At 49.9% G+C, this 24019-nt stretch overlaps 1 protein-coding gene across 1 annotated transcript; it reads right to left on the reverse strand.

Annotated features, from left to right (window-relative positions):
* Window positions 1-1735: 1735 nt before the first annotated feature.
* On the reverse strand, window positions 1736-22302 carry LOC140903751 (parathyroid hormone/parathyroid hormone-related peptide receptor). Its single transcript, XM_073325511.2, has 14 exons — window positions 22253-22302; window positions 20239-20299; window positions 16054-16159; window positions 13999-14109; window positions 13088-13212; window positions 12028-12122; window positions 10538-10724; window positions 9286-9439; window positions 8489-8549; window positions 7009-7075; window positions 5602-5696; window positions 4409-4550; window positions 3329-3370; window positions 1736-2119 (listed from the first exon to the last, which is right to left on the reverse strand). The coding sequence occupies exons 1-14, from the start codon at window positions 22300-22302 to the stop codon at window positions 1736-1738; spliced, it is 1680 nt and encodes a 559-aa protein (XP_073181612.2).
* Window positions 22303-24019: the final 1717 nt, after the last annotated feature.

The raw sequence follows: 24019 nt of genomic DNA on the forward strand, positions 1-24019 counted from the left end.
CAGGGTGCTAGGATTCTATTTCTGCCTCTGTGACATCAGGCAAGTCACTTCCCCTCACTGTGCCTCAGTTTCCCTTTCTGTAAAATGGGGATAAACTCTTCTAGCTGCTAGATGTGATGTGAAGGCTCTGCAGCTATTTGTATAGCAATTGGATCCTCCTATGGAAGGCGATACACATGTGCGTGATTTTAAGAGGTACTGAGCAAACTTTGACCATTTAACTGCAGTTGTGGTTGCTTAGCACTCATGAAAATAGGCCCCATCATTCCACTTGTGCAGCCAGATTAAAGGACCACCTCTCATCAAAGCATCTTAAAGCACTATGTGCCGTTGCTGTCAATTGAACCTCCCCTCGTCACTTAGGAGACAGGTAAGGAATTGCTACTGATGTGCCACCACGGGCAGGATGGAACATTTACAACGTACACCTCAAGGAAAGAACATTCCTGTGTCCAATTGAATCAGCAAGTGTCATTTAGCAAGACGGGGCACTTAACTGCATTAGAAGAGGGCCCGGCTCAGTTTTGTAGTTATATGTTGGTGATAGGTAGAAGCCCCCAACAGTGATCAGGGCCCCATTGTGCTAGGCACAGTAGAAACACAGAGACTCCCTGCCCCAGCAATTTTGCAGTCCAAATAGACTAGACAGAGGGGAAAAGGCACAGGGGCGAGGGAGCGACTTGCTCAGGATCACCCAGCAGCAAGTCAGTGGCCGAGATGTGAACATAACCACATCTCTTGACTCCTTGTGCAGTGCCCTACCCCCTAGACAACGCTGCCTCTTCCTAATAGAAAGCACTGAAGGAGTCACTGTTTGTGCCTGGTTTCAATAAAAGCTTCCGGCTGAGAATGTCTGTGGGCTTCCACCCCCAGAGCAGCGCCCACAGCACTTGCCCTCACTAGCATGTCAGCTGGAGGGGCGGGGGGCGGGGGGGTCACCGTTCAGCAAAACCCAGTGCTCACTTGGGTTGGCTGACAGACTGATACTGAACTCCTCCCCAAGCACGCTCCAGCTTGCAGCGAAACAGTGCACAGCTCGTTGGCCTGGCACGATGGTCCGAGCGGACTGACCTGTCTGACTGCCCTTGTTTGTGGGCTTGAGCTGATAGCCTGCCGCCTCCTTTCTTTGAGTTTTGTAGTGTGAAACTTAGCTACCAACTGTTCTGGGATTACCCTCCACCCTGTCAATCATTCCTCTGAAAGCCAACATGGTGGGGAATGACCAAGCTTTACTAATTTGCTCTCAAAGGCCCTGATCCAGCAAAGCATTTAAACACATGCTTCCCTTTAAAATCACAGTAGTTCAGTAGATTTCAAGGGGCCTGCTTGTGCCTAAAGTTAAAAGTACAGTGCAGAAGAGGACTACCTCTTTAGGCCCTATGGCCCCAAACCAGCAGATTCCCATCCCCCCGTTGCCTCTTAGCTAAGCTGTCCAGTTTGAGCTCTTTACATCTTTTCTCCTTTGCCAGTCCCTTGATCATTTCTCTTGCTCTTCTTTGACCATCCAATTTCCCCACTTTTTTATGTGGTAGCATGTTGCCTAGCACTGAACCTTGTACTCCAGGTTCAGTCACAACAGAGCTACAGCCAGAGGGACCATTGCAACCATTCTGCTTGGCATAATGCCTGTTCACAGACAGCCCAAAACTACAGTAACCCTTTTGGCAGCCACATGACACTACAAACTCTTTCCAGACCCGTCTGGAGGGTCTGGTTGGAGACATGCTTGCTCTCTTCATAGCATAGTCTCCACCTCTTTACTCAGGCTGGAATGACTTTGACCCAGGTCTGGGAAACACACAACGTCCTTGGCATTCTCCCCAGGGGCCTTCTGGGGAATCTCTTGGGTTGGGGAGGGCACAGAGTTGTCAGAAGCAGAGGAGCTTGGGATATATCCCAGCAGGCTGGTATGTGGGGACAGTGGCAGGACCCGATGCTTGGCACTCTGCTGCATCCCTGCCCCTGCTGCCCCCCGTCCAGTGATGCTGACGCTGTTGGTGGTGTGTGACACCAGCCCACCATAATAGCAGCTTCCCCCTGTGCTGGTGACTCGTGTTTTCTGCTTGAAGTCCAGCGCCAGGCTCCTCCGGAAACGAGCTTTCTTAATCTCCGCCTGCACCTGAGGGAGAGAGCCGGCCTGTCAGGGCAGGGCAATAGAACAAGAAAATTGCACAGGCATTGCCAGCCACCAGGCCTCTCGGCACACACCTCACAATACCCCAAGCCTGAGTACAGAGATGGCAATAAGATTCCAGGGCCCCCCGACGGGGTTTGCTGTGGGGAAAGGGGCATTTCTCTGCAGCCCCACCCATCTCCTCAGTGTCTGCTCCATCAATCCCTTGACCTTCCCTTCCAAGCTACATTGAGGGAGGGGGGTTACTCAGGGGATCTCTCTCCCATACTGGTGACCAGGAGGAGGCTGGTCAGTGGACTCAGCCGGCACAGAGTCCAGCCTGCACTCCACACAGGCTCAGCTTTAGGGATCGCTGGGCAAGCGAACATCAGGCAACACAGCACCAGAGAAAATGCTGCAAGGTGGTGAGCAACTCCGAGGAGGAGCCGACTGCCTTCATCACCCCTTGGCTTCGGGTCAAAGCAGGCACTCAGATCCAGAGAGCTCAGTGTGGGTCCAATCTCACTCCCACTGATGGCCAGGGGCACAGGATTGGGGCCAGGGTGAACTCAGGAGTGTTCTCCAGCCAGGCAGCAAGTCTGGTGTTTCCGTTCACACTGAGAGTGAATTGCATGAAGCTGGATGGCCCCCGGTTAATGGCCCGGGGACTAGACCTCTTCTCCCACAGACCAGGCACCCTATAGGCAGGGGCCGCAAACACGGTCCTTAGGCTGCCTGGCTGACTTGACTCACCTCTGTTCCTGATTGATCTCCTATAGGGCTAGAGGGGGGCACTCAGCCTCTACAGTCCTTAGCCTGAGACTATCAGCAAGGGGGCCAATGAGGGCCAAGTTAGGGTGACATACACTCTAGGGCCTGGGCTTAGGCTGGTGCTCCGCACCTCAGTGCAAGTCAAGGACAGTTTCCCTCCTGCTCCACGAGGACTGTGCCAAGTCACGTAAGAGTCAAAGGTTATTTCACAATCTGTTCCAAGGTCAGGGGTTCCACAAGGTCAGAGGGAAAAGGAGCTGCCTCCCCCCTGAACAGCCCCAGAGGGAGAAATCCCATGGGTCCCCTTGGGCTCAGGATAGTAGCTCTGATCTGCGCTTCCCACAGCCCAGGCTGAGCTCCCACATAAGATGACAGGATTGCAAAGGCACCCATGTACCTACCAGAGCCAGGGACAAGCTGCAGGGCTGAGCCCATCTCACTTACCTCCCCATTGCAAAAGCAATAGATAAAAGCCACAAAGAAACCCTGCCGAGAGACCAAGAAAGAGCGAGTTTTCACCTGGGGGTGCTGGAAACAAACTCCCAGCATGTGCCCAGTGCTGCTCACTCCCTGGCAGGTCCAGAGAGCTCAGGGCTCCAGGCACCTTGCCCCCATTTCTATTTGTTTTATGCATGTCTGTGGCCATTCCACCAGGACAACAGCCCCACTTGGCCCCCACATGGCTTTCTCCCCACTCCGTGCACTGGTCCCAGCTTGTTTAACAGACCAGCTCTTCCACGGGCACCATCTATGCAGGGCAGCTACAGCCAGACTGTGGTGCGTGTCCCAGGAGGGGACTCTGTCACGGGGTGACTGTCCCTTTAAGGGGTAATGGTGCCACCTCTGCCCAGGTGGGGAAAATGAATTCAGCCACCTGATGGGCAGGTCATGTGCTTAACTCAGTCCAGGGCTGGAGATAAAAGGGAAGCCTCCAGAGATGCAAAGAAAGAGAAGGGAGGTGCCTGCTTCTCCCAGTCTAGAGCAAATGGCTGGACTTCCAAGGTGCTAGCTTGGAGATGGTGAATGAGGGCTACAGCCAGCCTGAGTTATCAGCACAGTCCCTAGGAGGAGGGCTGTGGGACCCCTCAATCAAGGGGAGAACAAGGGTTGGATTTGAGGGGTGAAGGAACAGCTTTGTTAATACACTGTAAGAGACTTAATAAAAGAGACCAGTAAAGGGGGAATTGGGCGGAGCTCTGACAAGTGCTAGAAGAGGGAGCTGAGGGCAGTGCACCTTCAGGGCTGTGTTGCTCCACTGGGAGGCGCCCTGCAATGCTCCTATCACAGGCTCCAGGAGACGCACTGAACCGCTTGGCAGCCACAGCAGGGGATTGAGGGGGGCTTTCTAAAGGGCCCTTAACCCATGAGCACATGGGAAGCGAAGGTGCATTTCAGGGCCCCTCAGAACATGCCTACCGCTACCTCTGCCAAGTGCCTCACAGATCATCTTTCTGCCTTTGGAGCCAGCACTGGACCATGCAGCAAGAGGAGAGCTGGGCGAGAGCGGGAGGGCTGCAGACATACCTGCGAGGAGTTGAACAGCATCTCGTAGTGCATCTGTATTTGCCATAAGACGCCGGAGACTTCAGTGTAGGGCATTGCCATGAACACCACGTAATGGACCCCAAAGAGTGGCATCAGCACCAGGGTGGACTTCAGCAGCTTCCTGAAAGGTAAAACCATTCCACAGGTTTGTCTGCAGCTGCTCTCTCTAACCCTCTGTCCTCAGCTTTTCAGCCACCGCCTAGGATTTATCCTACAATACCCTGGATAAAATAGTAACAACTTTACATTTCTTATAGCATTTTTCCACCCCAAATGCTCTTTGCAAGTACTTCACCTGCCACTGCAAGGCAGCCACCTCTCAGGTGGAACATGGCAGCTGATTGACAACAGACAACAGTTTAGGTTAAAAAAGGAAGTGAATCCTGTCTCCAGGTGAAACTGCAGGGAGGTGGGGTTCGAAAAGAAGACTAGGATGCTGAGGCTGCCCCTAATCTCACAGAGAGGACTCGGGGATATTTAATGCCCATGAGTGTTCAGCATCTGATTTATGGCACAGTGCCCCCTAGCAGCTGATGCACTGGGTCAGAGAACACGAGCACCATTGGGTTTTCCTTACAATCTCCCATTGCTTACTTATCTTGGGAGCGCTGCTGAGTTTCCAGTCCAAGGCAGGATGTGCATCTAACCCAAATCCTAAGTGGCACTATATGGAGCAAAATAAAAAGCTTTTGGGGGTGTGATATTTGCTACAGCAAAAAGTGACAAAGCACTTTGTTCTTCAGGGGAAAGCAGACTGGCTGTGGGGGGCTGGGAAAAATTCACACCTCCCTTTGCCCGGAATAAAAATGCATCGCTCAGGTGGCTGAATGGGCATGTCCCACCCAACTCTAGAGGCCTCGTCTACTGGCCAGTGCTGGAGGCTGAATGCTACATGGCAGTGGATAGGACAGTGCGTGGGAGACAGAGGTTCTGATCTTGCCTCTACTGCTTGCCAGCAGGGTGTCCTTGGCCAAGTCAATTCCCTTCTGTAGAATGGGGAATAGAGATCCTGACCTCCTTTTGAAAGCACTTTGAGATCTATGGGACGTGCTATGTTAAGAGCCAGCTGTTAGTACTGTTTCCTCTGCTGCACCATAGTCTGGGCCGAGATGCTATCTCCACTCAAGCAGAAGGTTCATCAAGTCAAGTGGCAGCTGCACATTGCTGCTCACCTGTACTGCTGCCGAGGGTCTAGCTTCCCCGTGTTTGTCTCCCAGAGCTTCGACGCCAGAACCCGCACAATGTTGAGGAAGAGGACGAAATTCACCTGCCGACACACACCCACAATCACCTTACAAGCCATGCACGCAGAATGTGGCCAGCTAAGGGCTTGACCGTGAGGGGAAAGTGACCAGCGTAACTATTGTAGCTGAGTGTCCACATAGGGAGCTATTCCAGAACAGCTATCGTGCTTTGAATTCATACCCAGAATAAGTTCCCTGTGTAGACGCACCCTAAGTGATCTCCTCTAGCTAAGGACTGGATATAAATGTCCTCAGGGAGGATCTTATATTGGGACACTGTCAAGATTAAATTCAGGGCCTGATTCTCCGTTGCCCTGCACTTATACCAGTGAAATCGGAATGCTACCCAATTGCAAGGGTGGTATTTTGCACTCCCTTTGCACCAACGTAGGTGACCACACACACACACACACACACACACAGAGGGGCAACAAAGAATCAGGCCACAATGTTTTTGAAAATAAACCCCGTGTCTGGGTGGCTAATAACCCTCCTCATTGAAAATGATCCTCGTTTGACAGTCTTGTTCGTCACGTAGCTGGGACGGTGAGCCCTCAAGTGGCCACCAGTGCCTCCAGTTAGTGCTGATCCTAGGAGCCCCAGTCCTGGCCCAGGGCCCCACTGGCCTAGGTGCTAAGACCCTTTTCTTTTTCTAATTACGTTCTTTCAAATGACCCTCTTTTCTTAAGCTTATGAAAATACGTCTGTGAAAGCTTCTGGTTACAAAGCCAACATGTGTGGCTCAGAGCACTAAACAGCGCCTCTTTCAAATATAAATGAAAGGGTGATAAGAATTTTCTCAGGGTAAGTAAACCTGTAGCATGCACAACTTCTAACCACAAGAGAGTGGGACACCTGCCTGTTAAACAGAGAGCATGGGCTTAGTCCTGCTAGGGGCGATGGGCTTCAGCAAGTGTGTGATTAAGGGTCAGGTTTAGAAAGATCTTTAGGCACTGAAGGATGCAGGTAAGTGTTAAGGGGGGGCGGGGTGTACAAAAGTCCCCAAGCAAGTTAAGTGCGTATCTGTATCTTTAGACTGTAAGGCTCAGATCCTCAATGTTGCTTAGATGCCCAACTCCCACTGATTTCAGTGGCAGTTAAGCTCCTATGAACCTTTGTAAATCTGGCCCTACATGCTTTGTTGAATCAGGCCCCAGGGATCAGCATCTCTCAGGACTGAGCCCTGTAAGAGATGACAAAGCAGACATTGCCAAGATACTATGGCAAACAATGCACGGATTGGAGAAAGGAGATTAGCCCATTTCTAAATCTACTGAATCCAGTTGGGTTTTTTAGGTGACTGGGATCAGGACAAGTCTGCCAGAGAATTCTTACCACGATGGCTGCTAAGATAGGGACTTGATAAATCCACTTCATATTCCCAGCGCTGAGGTCCCAGCATCTGAGGAGACCAGTAAGAAATGCTTTGGAGAAATCTGAAATAAGGGGTGAGGAATATAGCCCGTTGATGGCTCCCCCTTTCCATCTTGGACTGAGCCTGGGCGGGCAGAAGGCTGGTCCTACAGCTGGGGTGATTCTGCCACGCACATTTGCACCCCAAAACATAACAAATGAGAGTCACATATGTTACTTTAAAAGAAGTCAACAAAATCCAGATCCTGGGTCAGATCTCTCCCATGGCAGAACTCTGTTCTGCATGCTGCAGGAAAGAGGAGGGGGCTTTTTCATAATAATAAGACTGCTTTGTATCAGTGACCTGTCTTCATTATTTACCCCACACACCACCACCCATCTGTAAGCTGCAAACTCTTATCAGCAATTACGTTATATTTTCTAGCAGATCATTAAGAAAAGTAGTCAATGGCATTGGGCCCAGAACCAATCCTTGTGGGACCCCACCAGAAACACACACCCTCACTGATGATTTTCCATTAACAATTATGGTGTGAATCTAATACATTGAATATGGGCCATATTGACTTTGTATAGTGCTAATTTTTTTATCAGAATGTTATGCTGTACATTGTCAAAAACCTTACAGAAGAATATTACACCAACAGATACCTTTATAAATCAAACTTCTAATCTCAGTGAACAATATCATGTTTATTTGACAAGGCCTAATCCACAAAATTATGCTGATTGGCTTTAATTGTTTAGTAACTGATTCACTTATCACTTGTTCCAGTATTCTGCCCACGGTCAATGTCAGACAAACTGCCCTATATTTGCCTTCTGTAAATTTTGGCACAATTTCTTCCAGTCATCTGGAGTTTTCTCAGTTTTTTATAAGTAGTTTAAAAATTAATGTCCTTAGAACATCTTGGCCAACTCTTTATTTTTAAAACTCTTAGGTACAAGTTATCTAGATTTGGTTACTTTAAAATGTTTAATTTTAGTAGATGCCTTTTAACATCCTCCTTACTGTATTTCATCATCCTTATATGATATGAAAACATCATCTAGCTTCATTCTAAATACAAACCAAAAATATTTATGGAACACCTGCCTTTTCTATATCATTACTGAAAATTTTATCCTAATTTTGTTCAGATTCCTTTTGTTCCTGATATGTTTAAAAAATTCCTTTTTATTCTCCATAACCCTGTTGGCCATAGATTTTTGTTGATACCTTTAGCTTCCCCTTATCAATTGCCTGCATTTTTAACCTTCTGGTATGTATATGTTCTAATCTCCCTCTCCTCCATAAAAGCCTCAGTCTAGCAATTCAGAGATTTGGTCATCCGCAGATTGCAACCACCCAATTCAATAGGATCAGGCAGAGAGATTTGCACTACAGGCCAATTCTCACCCTCCCAAATGGTCCTTTGGAAAAGAAGTTGAACCTACGTACTGTGTATCCGCCAGGGAGGCCCTGACACTGGCCCAAACAGACACAAATACAGCAGGGAGACCTGGAGGGAAACAAAACAGGCAGTATGGTTGAAGCATCAGGTTTGCAAAATGAACCAACGCCAGGAATTTAGGTGTCCCACTGATTCCAGCTAGGAGAGGGCAGAACTGCTGACCTGCGTGACATATGCCCTGTGCTGCTTAAAATAGATTCTCCTTCAGGGCTTGTCTACACAGAGACTTAGTGTGTGTCAAACCAAGGTGTGACTCTACAGAGTTGTAGGATTCATACAGGGTTCATGCGCTTGGCAACATTCAGGGCACACCTTGAGTGTTGTGTAGGAGCAGTGCACACACGGCTCCTCTCAAGGGCATGAACCTTGGAAACTTGCCCAGATGACATAAACCGTGGGAAGCCTCCCAGGACTGGGCTCAAGGCCCGAGAGCAAGGAATGCGGTAGATAGAAATTGGTAAATAAGAATATTAAACAAAGCCAGTGCATTCCTTTTATCTGTTGGAGTATGTAATGCGCAGGAGGAGGGAGAGAAATAAAAGAGAGGGTGGAAAGCTGACAGGCAGACCAGCCCCTCGGCAGACCAGCCTGCTTGCTTGCTTAAAGCCTTGTTCTGTCTTGTATTTGGACCGCAACACAGAGTACTCTCTTGCAGTGCACTAACTAGCCGTGTGGACCCTGCTTTACCAAGCGCTACAAATTTCACAGTGCGCTTTGATGCTCTGGGCTCCCAGTCAGCATGGCAGGTGGATGCACTTTTGGTGGGAGCAGTGTCTGTGCTTACCCCAGCCAATGATGGTGAGGACCCACAGGTAGTTCTTGTTGGAGAGGAAGGCCATGAAGATCAAGCTATGCAGGTAGAGCCCCTCCACCAGAATCCAGTAGTGGTTGGTGGCCAGGAAATAAAGGAAAAGTGTCACAACCACCTTGCAGCCCACCTGTGGTCATGGAGAAAGGGGAACCACATTAGGGCCTCAATTCCTCTACACGTCCCCCCTCCTGAGAGATCAGGGCCATGATCTTAGACAGGGAGGCCCCCTCGCTACTCTCCTTTAGGTCCTGCCTGGCAGCGGTTACTCTGGCTTTGACCTGCCTCCTGCCCTTAAGGGAGGAAGTTGTCGGAGTAGGAATGGGGGAAGTTCCCACCCACTAAGAGGTTGGAATGGAGGGGGCAGGGCCGGCACAAAACCAGTGTGATGCCCAGTGTTGTGAAATAGCATGCAATCCAGCAACCAAAGGGTCATTTGCACTCGGTCACACAGCTCATGGTTTTATTGGGGTAACAGGTATGTGCTGGAAAGGCTAGGTCCAAATTGTGTAGGTGTTGCCCCTTCCCTCCCCCTCCCCCCAGCCCCTTAAGGATTAACAGAAGCCTTTTAAGCCATATCACAGCACTGGCTTCCCTGAGCTGTGCTGAGCACTACTGTGAATAACAGCGGGCAGCTGTGCTGATCTACACTCTCCTTGGACTAGCTCTTTGCTCATTAATTCACCCTTTTGTTAAAGCGGGAGCTGCAATCCTCCACACTCATCTCTTGCAAGATAATAGACACAGCTGCATCTCTCTGCTTCTCGGCCTTCCAGGGAGAGATTGTCCCCCCGCAACCCCAGACTCTGTACAGACATTGCTTCAGTGGCGTACAGGGGTGGCCAAGGCACTGCAATGGGCAGAGGAGAAATTCCCTCAGACTCAGGCAAAGTGTAGGGCAGTAACAGGTGGTCCTACATTGTCCCCGCACGAGCCCATAATGACACAGCCCGGGTAAAGCTGCCATAAATTAGAGCGACCCCAGAGGCTGCTCTACTTTATAGCAGGGGCTGTGCAGAATCTGGACAGCTCAAAAGTAGCTTAAAGCCCCCTCTCCCCACCCTCTTCCTGGTCTGCGCCTTCCTCCACGAGGTGCAGCCCAGAATTCCCTCCCTCCCCCCACATCTCTTCACACTTCTCCAGGATTCCTAACTCCTCTTTCCCTCCCCTTTATTCCCTGTGGGCTTGGGGAAAATGAAGAGGGAAGATGAGTTTTTCAGCTACTTGCCAGCTGCGTCCGGTGTCCCAGAAAGGGGCCCAACTCGCCCTTTAAATCATCTACTCGCATCTTCTCCGGCTCCTCGGGCAGCGAGCCGGAGTAAAGCACCACATCCTTCACGAAGATGCTGGCGGCCCGGCAGATGAAGGAGGCAAAGAGGTGAATGTGGATGTAGTTCCGTGTACAGTGCAGGTGCCTGCCCCCAGGAGAGGAAGCACGTCAGTGACAAACACCCACCCAGTCAGCAACGCGTCAGTGTCAAACACCTGCCTGTCCTCACAAACAGCTGAGGCACTGAACCAGGAGCCGTGAGGCTCAGTGAGTTTGGGGGCATGGAGAGGGGGCGGAACCAAGGTTTTGGGGCTGGCCCATTGTAAATATAGGCTTGTCATAAATATAAAGGGAAGGGTAAACCCCTTTAAAATCCCTCCTGGCCAGAGGAAAAATCCTCTCACCCGTAAAGGGTTAAGAAGCTAAAGGTAACCTCGCTGGCACTTGACCAACATGACCAATGAGGAGACAAGATACTTTCAAAAGCTGGGAGAAGGGAGAGAAACAAAGGGTCTGTGTCTGTCTGTATGCTGCTTTTGCCGGGGATAGAACAAGAATGGAGTCTTAGAACTTTTAGTAAGTAATCTAGCTAGGTATGTGTTAGATTATGATTTCTTTAAATGGCTGAGAAAGGAACTGTGCTGAATAGAATGACTATTCCTGTCTGTGTGTCTTTTTTGTAACTTAAGGTTTTGCCTAGAGGGATTCTCTAAGTTTTGAATCTAATTACCCTTTAAGGTATCTACCATCCTGATTTTACAGAGGGGATTTCTTTACTTCTGTTAAAAGTCTTCTTGTAAGAAAACTGAATGCTTTTTCATTGTTCTCAGATCCAAGGGTTTGGGTCTGTGGTCACCTATGCAAATTGGTGAGGATCTTTACCAAACCTTTCCCAGGAAGTGGAGTGCAAGGGTTGGGAGGATTTTGGGGGGAAAGACATGTCCAAACTACATTTCCCAGTAAACCCAGTTAGAGTTTGGTGGTGGCAGTGGAGATCCAGGGACAAAGGATAAAATTAATTTGTACCTTGGGGAAGTTTTAACCTAAGCTGGTGAAAGTAAGCTTAGCAGGTTTTCATGTAGGTCCCCACATCTGTACCCTAGAGTTCAGAGGGGGGGAGGAACCTTGACAAGGCTCCATTTATAAAAAGCTGGATCTGGCTTGAGCTTTGCATGTCAAGCCCCCAGAAAGTAGGGCTGTTTGGCTCTGGCCATCTGGCCCAGCTCTGTGAGAAATGCAGAATAAAATGGATCCGGATGTTTCTGGACTTTGGGAAATGGTCTGTGGTTTGGCCTGAGACTTGAGCCACTGTTTGGGTTGGGTTTTCTTTGATCTAATCTGGCTACCCATCCCTGCTGGCTGGTGACTCTGTGTGGGGCTCTCCTAGAACACAGGGTGAGTGCAGGGGCTAGAGGATGAAAGGGGAGTGGTCAATTGCTCCTTCTTACTTGAAGTAGCAGAGGATGCCCACGGCAACGATGAGGGAGGCCAGGGAGATGGAGTAGCCGATGGTGTACATCATGTGCAGGCGGTCAAACACCTCCTGGAAGGGAAGGACACAGGATGGTCCCCGACGGCCCATGCTCACAGCTACATCACAGGAAGCAAAGTAGGACATGCAGAGCCCTAATGTACCCTACCAGCTTAGACAACGGAGATGGCCACCAGGTGAGACCAACCTGGCACATCTCCTGCCGGCTCAGTCATGGAAAGGTGTCTTCTAGCCAAGGCCAGCTCACCATGGGAGGAGGCTCCCAGCTCAGCTCCTGTGTGACTCCACCAAGGGGGAGGTTCTCATCTGCCTGCCTGGGCACGGCTGCTGCCTACCGCTCATGGGCTTTCAGACCTGGAGCTTTGACTGCACTCAGAAGCAGGATGCACATGAGGCCAAGCAGCTGGCCAGGCCTGGGATTCTGCTGAATCAGCTCTGGCATCTGGACAGCAGGGGGCAGACACAACAAGCCCGCTTCCCACCCTCCACCCCTCCCCAAACTACTGGGGGCAGAGGAGGAAATCTTCACCTTCCCCACCTCTGGTTTTGAGTAGTTGGAGGGGTAGAATCAGCAAGCTGATCCCTTTGGCTGTCGCTGGAGGAAGATGAGCAAATAGAAGCTCCCACCAGCACACGGGAGAAGGTGGCAAAGGCATTTAATCAGGACATGTGATGAGCACCAGGTTCATAGAATCATAGAATATCAGGGTTGGAAGGGACCTCAGGAGGTCATCTAGTCCCACCCCCTGCTCAAAGACCAATCCCCAATTTTTGTCCCAGATCCCAAATGGCCCCCTCAAGGATTGAACTCACAACCCTGGGTTTAGCAGGCCAATGCTCAAACCACTGAGCTATCCCTCCCCCGAGTGAAGAGTCTGGAGCTGCCTCTATCCCCCTACAATAGAAGGTTGCTTTGCTGCCAGCAGTCATTCTGAGCTCAGGGGCTTTCCCAGCCTCCAGCGGCACCTCTCCTCAGTTACCCCACCCCACGTCCCTTCCCTCTGGCTGTAGTTCACCTTCTCTCGGCTCCGGCGCTCAGGGGTGAGAAACTCAGTGCATTCCGTGTAGTTCGCCCACGTCTTGTTGATGTTGAGCGCTAGCTCCCAATTCCCATAGGCATCACAGTGTCTGTAGGCGTGGCCTGAAAACAAGGACAGGGTCAGGGCGGTTGGACCTCCAAGAAACCCAATGGGCCAAGCCATTGCAGAGCAAATCATAGGACTGGAAGGGACCACAATAGATCATTTAGTCCAGTTCCCTGCACTCAAGACAGGACTAAATATTATCTAGACCATCCCTGACAGGGGTTTGTCTAACCTCTTCTTAAAAAACTCCAATGACAGAGATTCCACAGCCTCCCTGGGCAATTTATTCCAGGGTTTAACCACCCTGACAGGAAGTTTTTCCTACTGTCCAGCCTAAACCTCCCTTTCTGCAATTTAAACCCATTGCTTCTTGTCCTATCCTCAGAGGTGAACGAGAAAATTTTTTTCACCCTCCTCCTTGTAACAGCCTTTTAATCCCATGTTCCTGCAACAACCCATGGCTCCAGACCTCAGGTGGGATCAAACCATCAATCACAGGCACACACCACAATCACCGTTAGCTGTTAGAGATGGCAGCAGGCTGCAACAGTGGCCGGGGGTTGAGTGCTAGGGAGAGACATGCTCATGGGTACTAATCCAGGATAATATGCTTAGGTGTTGCTCATCCCTGTTAACTAACTAGGACTGGTCTGAGCCTGTCCTCAGCTGAGCTAGGTTGTGCTCATCATAGCAGTATCAAAGCACCTTGTCTGGGATGTTCATAGGGGTGAAATTGAAGTGATTTGAGCTACTCTCTCTGAGACGTCTTTGAAAACCATCTGTTGAACTTGCAAAGCCAGTGAGGTGAAGCTGGGGCAGGCAGGGATGTTTTCCAAGTGTACCTTTATGGTTGAAGTCGTAGATGTACTCTGGACATGGGACAGACACCTGTTGGCTTGGGGAGCCCTCGGGCCAGCAGATAATTCCATCCCATTCCGGAAAGCAGCTGGCATCTAGCCAAATAAGCAAAGACCCGGCTCATTACTGGTATCATTATTATTTCACGTTTATGTTGCATGCTCTGGCCACAGCAAGCTTGGACCCCATGACGCAAGGCGCTGGACAAACATAATAAGTGGCAATCCCTGCTCCAAAGACCTTACGGTGTAACTAGACAAGCTGGAGCAGCTAGATGAGGCAAACAAGCAGGCTGGGGTGGGGTGAGAGAGACAAGATAACAAATAAATAGAACGGGATGGCCTCAGTTCTTAGCTGCTCAGCAGCAGTAATCCCAGCTCACCTCCTGCCTGCCCATTAGCAGGCTGTCCTTTACTGTGTGTAAAGCCAACGAGGAGTCCTTGTGGCACCTAAGAGACTAGCATATTTATTTGGGCATAAGCTTTCGTGGGCTAGAACCCACTTCATCAGATGCATGGAGTGGAAAATACAGGAGCAGGTATAAATACATGAAAGGATGGGGGTTGCTTTACCAAGTGTGAGGTCAGTCTAACGAGAAAAATCAATTAACAGCAGGATACCAAGGGAGGAAAAATAACTTCTGAAGAGGTAAGAGAGTGGCCCATTACAGACAGCTGACAAGAAGGTGTGAGTAACAGTAGGGAGAAATTAGTATTGGGGAAATTAAGTTTAGGTTTTGTAATGACCCAACCACTCCCAGTGTCTATTCAGGCCTAATAGATGGTATCCGGTTTGCAAATTAATTCCAGTTCTGCAACTTCATGTTGGGGTCTGGTTTTGAAGTTTTGTTGTTGAAGAATTGCCACTTTTAGGTCTCTTATTGAGTTGGGTTGGGTCTTTACAAAACCTAAACTTAATTTCCCCAATACTAATTTCTCCCTACTGTTACTCACACCTTCTTGTCAGCTGTCTGTAATGGGCCACTCTCTTACCTCTTCAGAAGTTATTTTTCCTCCCTTGGTATCCTGCTGTAAATTGATTTCTCTCGTTAGACTGACCTCACACTTGGTAAAGCAACCCCCATCCTTTCATGTATTTAAAGCTGCTCCTGTATTTTCACTCCATGCATCTGATGAAGTGGGTTTGTGCCCACAAAAGCTTATGACCAAATAAATTTGTTAGTCTCTAAGGCGCCACAAGGACTCCTCATTGTTTTTGCTGATACAGACTCACATGGCTACCACTCTGAAACCTTTACTGTATGTATTATTTAATTTTGCATTAGCGTGTCCGTGAGAAAGGTCAAGGGGCCCCACCTTGCTATTCAGAGCTGACTGAGCACATGCAACTTGCCATGCTGGACTAGTCCTCTGGAGCACCTGGCCCAGCATCTTGCCTCTAGCAGAGGTTAGTGTTTGAAGTGTACACACCACATGTCAGCACCTTGCACCACAAGCTAATTCACCTGGCTAACTCTAGCCTCCACATGCTACTGCCCCGGGCACCCGGTGCTATAGACCAGCTGCCTAGAAATGACCCAGACCAGGACACTTCCAGATGCTGTAGGTTTCTTATACAGAAACACTGGTTCCTAGGCAATTACTACAGGCAGGGGGCATCACAGCACATCTGCTTACAAGCGTCTCACTCCGATGAGGGAAAGGCTTCCAGCAGGACTCCCCCTGCTGGGGTTTGTTTGTGGCATCACAACTGGTGATTTCAGGATGAGGCCAGCAAGCTGCAGATGGCCAGTCTAGCATTATTGTTATTTATTTGTAGCATCGTGATGGCTAAGAGCCCTGCAGAGCTGTACAGAAACAGAACAAAAAGATGGTCCCTGCCCTCAAAGAACCTGCAGCCTAAAGAATCTGGCCCAGTGTTCACTGAAGGTGATGGACAGATTCCCACTCACTTCCGAGGGCCTGGAGTAAAGCCCCCAGGTGAAATCCTGCCTTCCACAGAGGCAGGATTTGCTCTGTGTGGTTTAACCAGCTCTCTCGGCACGGACTGAGCACAAAGGACACAAACTGGGACGGTACCTTTGATTTTCTCCAGCTGGGTGTTGACCTTTGTTTGACATTTCTCCTTCGCTTCACCCAGCAGATAAATCTGCTCTTCCTTGGTGAGAACATCATCCGTGTCAACCTGCCGAGCCAAAAACAAAGAGATGGGGCTGCAGTCCTTGTGCTGCCTTGGGGCGGTTTGCAGAGGGAACAGTCAAGGCTTTCCAAGGCCTAGTCTACACTACAGAGCTAGGTCAACGCAAGGCAGCTTATGTCATCCTAACTCTGGAAGTGTCTACACTTAAAATTCACTCCTGCCGACGTAATTGCCCTGCTACGCCAACTTAATAACTCCACCTCCATGAGTGGCATAGAGTCAAGGGCAACACTGCATTGCTTACACTGACTGTTACTGGCTTTCGTCCCACAATGCCCCACACTGACAGGGGGGCCATGTCCTGCCAACCCAGTCCCCTCCGTCCCAGCTCCCTGGGACGAAGGGGACTTGGTTGGCAAGACACTGAATGAGTGTAAGTTATGTGGCTTGATAAAAGAAACATAAGTGTTATTAATATTGTTGTTAATTATTTGTATTACTGCACTAGCCAGGAGTCCCAGTCATGGCCCATCACCCCATTGCACTAGGCACTTCACAAACCCAGAACAAAATGCCCCAAAGAGCTTCCAATCTAAGTACAGAGCCAGACACAAACATACAGTAACCAACGCCAAGTGCCATGTACATAGCACTACCAGGAGCCAAGACTCAGTGGCTAATTGCATCTCTCTAGTTAGCCAGTCTTCTGTATTTTTAAACAGTGAGAGACACCAAGCAATTAAGAGATCTCGGTCACTCCCTCCCTGTGCCTCTGGTTCGCTTCCTGCCCTTTGCCTGGCTATTTAGGTTGTTTGCTCTATCTCTCACTGTGTGGCTCCCTAGCACCATGAGGCCTCTACACACTGTTGAAATACAAATAATCATAAACAATACCAGGGATTCCGCGTCATTTTTTTAAACTAATGTTTGCTAAAGCCTGATATGAAATCAAAGCAGCGAAGGTGGCTAACACTAGTAAATGCGACCCAGCTTGGCCGTTCTTCCCCTAAGTTTTGTTTTGCTTTTCTGAAAGGTGACAGGATCTCTCCTCCCCCTGCCTATTTCCACTGTAATAGTCCCTCTTGCATTTCCTGGCAGTGGTCCCCAAGGGGCATACATTGTATCAATACCACCACCACCCCCCAAAACAAACCCCCATCCATGTCCTGTGGCTATCGCCAGGCCTTACTGAACATGATGCTTGTGGTTGTGACTCTGTGTGAGCCTGCAATGGAAACGCTGTGCAGTTTTAATCTTTTGTAACTCATAGAGTCAGTCATAGGGTTTAAGGTCGAAAGGGACCTCAGATGGATTGGATGAATGGACTATAAAGTGGATAGAAAGCTGGCTAGATTATCAGGTTCAACCAGTAGTGATCAATGGCTCAATGTCTAGTTGGCAGCCGGTAACAAGCCAAGTGCCCAGGGGTCGGTCCTTGGGCCGGTTTTGTTCAACATCTTGATTAATGATCAGGAGGATGGTGTGGATTGCACCCCCAGCAAGTTCGCAGATGACACTACATTGGGGGAGAGGTAGATACGCTGGAGGGTATGGATAAGGTCCAGAGTGACCTGGACAAATTGGGGGATTGGGCCAAAAGAAATTTGATGAGGTTCAACAAGGACAAGTGCAGAGTCCCGCACTTAGGACGGAAGAATCCCATGCACTGCTGCAGGCTGGGGACCGACTGACTAAGCAGCCATTCTGCAGAAAAGGACCTGGGGATTGCAGTGGATGAGAAGCTGGATATGAGTCAGCAGTGTGCCCTTGTTGTCAAGAAGGCTAACGGCATACTGGGCTGCATTATTAGGAGCATTGCCAGCAGATCGAGGGAAGTGATTATTCCCCTCTATTCGGCACTGGTGAGGCCATACCTGGAGTATTGCGTCCAGTTTTGGGCCCTCCACTACAGAAAGGATGTGGACAAATTGGAGAGAGTCCAGCGAAGAGCAACGAAAATGATCAGGGGCCTGAGGCACATGATTTATGAGGAGAGGCTGAGGGAACTGGGATTATTTAGTCTGCAGAAGAGAAGAGCGAGGTGGGATTTAATAGCAACCTTCAACTACCTGAAGAGGGGTTCCAAAGAGGATGGAGCTCGGCTGTTCTCAGTGGTGGCAGAGGGCAGAACAAGGAGTAATGGTCTCAAGTTGCAGTGTGGGAGGTCTAGGTTGGATATTAGGAAAAACTATTTCACTAGGAGGGTGGTGAAGCACTGGAATAGGTTACCTAGGGAGGTGGTGGAATCTCCATCCTTAGAGGTTTTTGAGGCCCGGCTTGACAAAGCCCTGGCTGGGATGATTTAGTTGGGGTTGGTCTTGCTTTGAGCAGGGGGTTGGACTAGATGACCTCCTGAGGTCTCTTCCAACCCTAATCTTCTATGATTCTATGATTCTTCTATGATTCTATGACCATTAGATCATCAAGTCTGACTATCTACAATATCAGCCACACACATCCTGCAGTCCCACACCAAACCCAGTAAAGGAAATGGGACTCACCGGAGCCTAGGCTAGTACATGCCACAGGCAGAGAGTAGGAGGGATGGAGGTGCACCAGTGCCCGAGGCCCCGGCAGCGACAGGGAAATGATTAAGTGAGATATACCCAGATAATCCTGGCAAGTGACCCGCACCTACACGCTGCAGAGGATGGTGAAAAACCCCAAGGTCACTGCCCATCTGACCTGGGGAGCAATTCCTTCCTGACCCCACATATGGCCATCAGCCGGCCCCGAGCATGTGAACAAGCATCAGCCAGACAAGCACCCAAGACAGAGACTGCTCGATACCACCTCAGAGCTCACCCCCTCCACAACTCCAGTCGGGGCCATTCCTGATGCTCCAGAGGAAGGAGATAAAAATCCTCCCAGGATACATTACTGATGAGCGAAAAAGCACATGAACAAACCCACTAGGGTTAGACTGATGAAGGAGAGAGAGGATGTGAAGCAGAGTTACAGGTCCCATCAATTACCTGAACCGGGCAGAGCTGAATCCTCCTGCAGAGACACCAGCAACGTGCAAAGCCATCTGGCTTCCTGAGTGAAAGCGTCAGAACTGGAGCCTCTCCCAGCCTGCTCTAAAACGCTGTCCACCCACCGTGTAGGGTCAGGCATCCCTCCTGGGGTGTTGGCCTTTTTCACAAAGGGTTAGATTGTGCCCTAGTCTTACTACACCAGGAAGGGAAGCAAGGCCCCTGTACCCCCTTGCACAGCCTACCAGATCTTAGGACTTGTCTGAGGCAGAGAGCAGCCCGTTTCTGAATACTCCTCCCTGGGACCACGGAGGAGAGACAACACTTTCAAGGGCTACAGTAGCTTATTTCCACCCCTGGACCAGAAGGGAGCAGGACAGGAATTGTGATTGAGAGTCATAACTCCTTCCTGAAGCTGCTCCTGGATCAGAGCAGTTGAGCAATGCACCCCAAAAGAAATTAACTTTAAACATAGAGTCCAGCTCAGGCCTCCTCCCTAGGCTTGGCTGCTCATAGGGCTCCTCTCCTGCAGGACAGCTCAGCCCATACCCTAGATCCTCGCACTCCCTAGAGAATCACTCCCATCTTCCTTATTCCTGGCTGGGATAATGAGTCAGCAGAGCCTGCTTAACATCTCACAGCAGGATTTACACCCGCTGCTAAGAAAGTGGGATCATGGGATAACATGGAGAGCACCATATTACTGTAAGGGATCCAACCAGCTCCTCACAGCCCCCGCCATTAATTATCACCTTCCTGAATTTACCTTTGCCTCCCAAGCCAACCTGCAAGAACATATGCAAAGGCCAAAATAATGAGTAACTGGGATGTTATTATTGCAACTTGATCTCTGGTCTCAGACATGGGGTCGTATAAACTTTTAGCCTTGTGTTTCCCACTGCGTCTCTCCGTTTTGTTGCACTGTGCTGTGGAATAACAGCATCACCCCTGCTTGGTTTTAAATAGGCCACCATTCAGTTTCCCCTGAGAGTGCCCTGCAGGCCTGGAATCAGCAACATGCATTAGGGCCTGTGCCAGAGACAGGCAATAAAGCATGGAGAAAATGGAAATGTTAATGAGAAAAGATAACTGGCCAGTCAGAGAGGAAATGAGGCTGCAAGAGCAAGGATGAGACATATCTGTCCGAACCATGGCCAGGCGCTGCAGGTATGAATGGCTTGTGATGGTGTCCGATAACCTTGGGCCGGACCTGGGCAAGAGAGTACGCACACGGTTCACTATTCTGGCTCTCATCCTTTCTCCTGCAAAATAGGCAGGAAATGGATGCGCAAGCAGAGATAATGGAGGCAACAGCTCTGGACCTGCAATCAAGGAGCAGGCATATAGAGGGGCAATTAAAGCGTCTATCGGGGCAGGGAGCAATGGAACATCGGGAGCCAAAGAAATACTGTGTGGCCGATTTAACAGGGCTCCAAGGAGAGATGCTGCTGCATTTTTTAGTTTCCCTCTAAATCCAGGCTGCCCAGGTAAAAGAAGGGAATTAAAAATGCTCCAAAGAGAGGCTCAGATATAAAGGGCTTATCATTTCTAGGAGAGTGTGTGTGTGAGGGAGAGAGATCTGCAATCAGAAAGCCATGCACAAGGTGAATTATGTCCGGGACAGATTGCAGTAGCTCAGTTGCAACTCCACCCAGTGCCTCGCCATCAAAGGGAAATAGACATTCCTTCCTCCCGGCTCCATGAGCCGTCCACAGTCAGTGATTTACCAGAGTAGCTTCCATCCAAAGAGCAGTGTCTCCCAGCCAGCGCTGCCCCCTCCAGGGAATACAGCCCCAGCCCCATGGATCCCAGCAGAGGGGGTTCATCAGCATTGCGGGGAACATGTTGTGGGAGCGTCTCTCCTGTCTCTGAACCACCGCCTGGAACCCATGAACACAATCTCCCCTCCACTCATGGGTAGAACTTAGCCCCTTGAGTCGATGAGAATGAAGGGCCCTCAGAACTTCCCAGAGAGGATGAAGATTCCACCTCCTCTCTAGAACTGTGTAAGGAGAGCCAGACTTTGACTTTTAGTTCTAGCCAACTAGTCGCACTTGTGCTGAGCAAGGGAAAGATCCAGAATGGAGTGTGACTTAGCAGTTAGAACAGGGGAGCTTCTGGGACCAGGATTCAGTCACAGCGGACATGAAGCTGACAGTGATTTATCCTGAGCACTAAGATGTGGCGAGCATCAAGTCATCTCATTCCGTTGTCCTGGGAGTCAGGACTCCTGGGTTCTATTCCTGGCTCCGCTACAGATTCTGTGCACAACCATGGACAAGTCATATCACATCTCTGTGCGTCACTTTCCCCTGTGTGAAATGGGGCTGACTATCCCATGGTGTGAGGCTTGGAGATCCTTGGAGGGGTTCAGATGAAAAGGAGTAAGAGGCCAAAGCCCCAACTGAGATGATTTCAGCTTCCACGGCCCACCCGGTGAAGACTCAGCAGCGGGTCTCGGGCTGTGGTGAGCAAAGCTCACAGTGAAATTCAGCTCCGCGTTCCTCCTTGCCTTGGCAGGGTCCTCGTCTGGCCCAGAAGGCCTCCTGCCAGCAGATCATGCTGTCCAGGCTTTTTAGCCCATATCGATATTAAGACGTTGTTTCGTTTTATTTATTTATTTAATACCTGCACTGATGACCCCTCTTTCCAAAGGGAGCAGACACAAGACACGGGAACATAAGTGATTGCTTAGAGGCAGGAGAGGGTAAATAGCTCGTGAGCAAGCACAAGAAGTGGATGTACTGAGTGCAATTAATCTCTGGCTATAAATTAGCCTGTTCGGTAATAGCCTGAGGTAGGCGGAAGGAACAAAGTGTACTAGAGCGTGCTGCCAGTTACACATGTGTCAATCCACAGTGACTCCACTGAAGTCCACCCAGTGTAACTGAGAGAAGAACTTTGCCCTTTGGCTTCCATTAGAGGTTGCCACAAAAATGTTTTCTTCGTCCCTGCTCACCCTCAGATCACACTGGCTCAAGATCGGTCCTGGACTAGTCCCAGATTTATGGGCTGGTATCTTGAAGCTCATCATCCCTAGAAACATTGTTGCCTTTATCCCTTTGTGGAGCTGGTATTCTAGGCTTTCCAGTGGCAGCAGCTTGTCCTGCCTGGTGCCATGAGATCTTTAATGATCACAAATCAATCCAGATCTTGGTCTTACCTCTCATCCCAAAGATGCACTCCGAGCAGCCGGGCACCTCCTAGCAGCATGCTGGCCCCTTGATTCAGTATCACAAACCCTCAGATTATAAACTCTTTGAACGAGGGAAGTCATCCTAGGTCGGATTTTAAAAAGCATGCGAGGCAGTGTGGGCTAGTGTGAAGAGGTGTTGTGGCTATGACCTGCCAAGCCCAGAGGTGCCGGGGCTCAGCCTCGGCAAGCCCAGGCACAAATTAAGCCCTGGATAAGGCACTGAAAGACCTGGACTCCGTTGCTTCTCTGCTACTGACCGGCTTCTTGGCAAGTCACTTCACCTCTCTGTGCCTCGGTTCCCCCTCCTACCCTTTGTCTGCCATGTCAATTTACATTGTAAGCTCTTTTGGGGAGGGACTGTCACTGTGTGTTTGTACAGTGCCTAGCACAATGGATGACCCTGATCTCAGTTAGGGCCTCTAGGTGCTACTGTAATATAAATAATAATAACGTATAGCCCTACATAAACAATTAGGATAATATTGACTTAGGAGGGAAGAGTGCCATCCGCTGAATCACCAAGAGCTTTCTGTAGAGCACCAGATTTTCTCTGGAAATCTCCAGCCCCAAAATACTGACCAGGCCCAGCTCTGCTCAGGGTGGAAAGTCAAGAGGATAGGGAATGAAATGGTGCAAAGGAGCTGCTCTTGCCTGATTTAACATGGTCCTTTGCTAAATGCCCATTCAGAAATATTTGTCTATTCCATGTGGCATGTCAGGCTTCTGCACAGGCTACTCCTTATTCATCCCTGCTAGCAAACTGTATTTTCTTTCCCAGTGATTGTGGAGCCTTTCACTGTACGACCAGGAACAATGAATCCCCCTGTAGCTTTAATTTTTGACGACACCATGCGAAAGTTAACAGACTTTGCAGCCCTGTGGAGGAGAGAGGGGAAAACGAAGCATTCATGCTGCCCTGCTCAAGATCTTCCTTTGAATTATTACCCAGCTTTCGCCTTGCAAAGAATATCGGGGGGGGCCCCACTGGAGCTCACTTGCCTGGTTAATTACACACCCTGATGACGCCCAGTGAAATCGCAGCAGGTGGTGCTGTGCTCTAGTCCTGGTTGGGCTTGGGGGGGCTCCCATGCCCATTTCATGAGACCTTGCAACTTGTTTTGGGGACTGAAATGGCAGAAATCTCATAAACTTAGACGAGCCGGTGAAACTTCTGCCATCTTGAATGGTGGAAAGCAGAGCTCAGCAGCTCTTGCCCGATTTCGGACACGTCTGAACTCGGACCCAGAAACTGGCAAAGAGGCGGCTCCTGGTTATGGATCTGATCTGGAACCAATGTGATGGGGACCAGTTTGGATCTGGGGGTTAGAATCCAACAGCTCCCGAGTTAAAAGGGGGTTGGATACCAGGTTCTAGTTAGCGTGAGTTACAATAACAGTGAAACTACATCAGCATAGCAGCGGCATGGGCTAGCCCCACCAGCCCGGGACCCTGGGTCCACATGCGAGCAGCTGCCAGCCCATACTGCCACGGCTTCACTGCTTACTTGAACCAGCTTTGATTGCGCTCAGGTATGGCTGCAGGTGCTGCAATCGCACCTCCTGATCGCACCACCCGTTCCCCAAGTCAGCCAGGGCTGGGGAAGCAGCCTACTCAGCTGGCGTGGGAATGGGATGGGAGGCGGGAGCGCATGCAGAGGGGCTGCTCAGCATGAGTTTGTCATGTGTATTTGTGGCTTTTAATTCCTCGGGCATTGGCCCCCCACAACCTGGGCAG

The sequence above is a fragment of the Lepidochelys kempii genome, chromosome 27, assembly GCF_965140285.1.
Source record: "Lepidochelys kempii isolate rLepKem1 chromosome 27, rLepKem1.hap1, whole genome shotgun sequence".
Taxonomy (NCBI): domain Eukaryota; kingdom Metazoa; phylum Chordata; order Testudines; family Cheloniidae; genus Lepidochelys; species Lepidochelys kempii.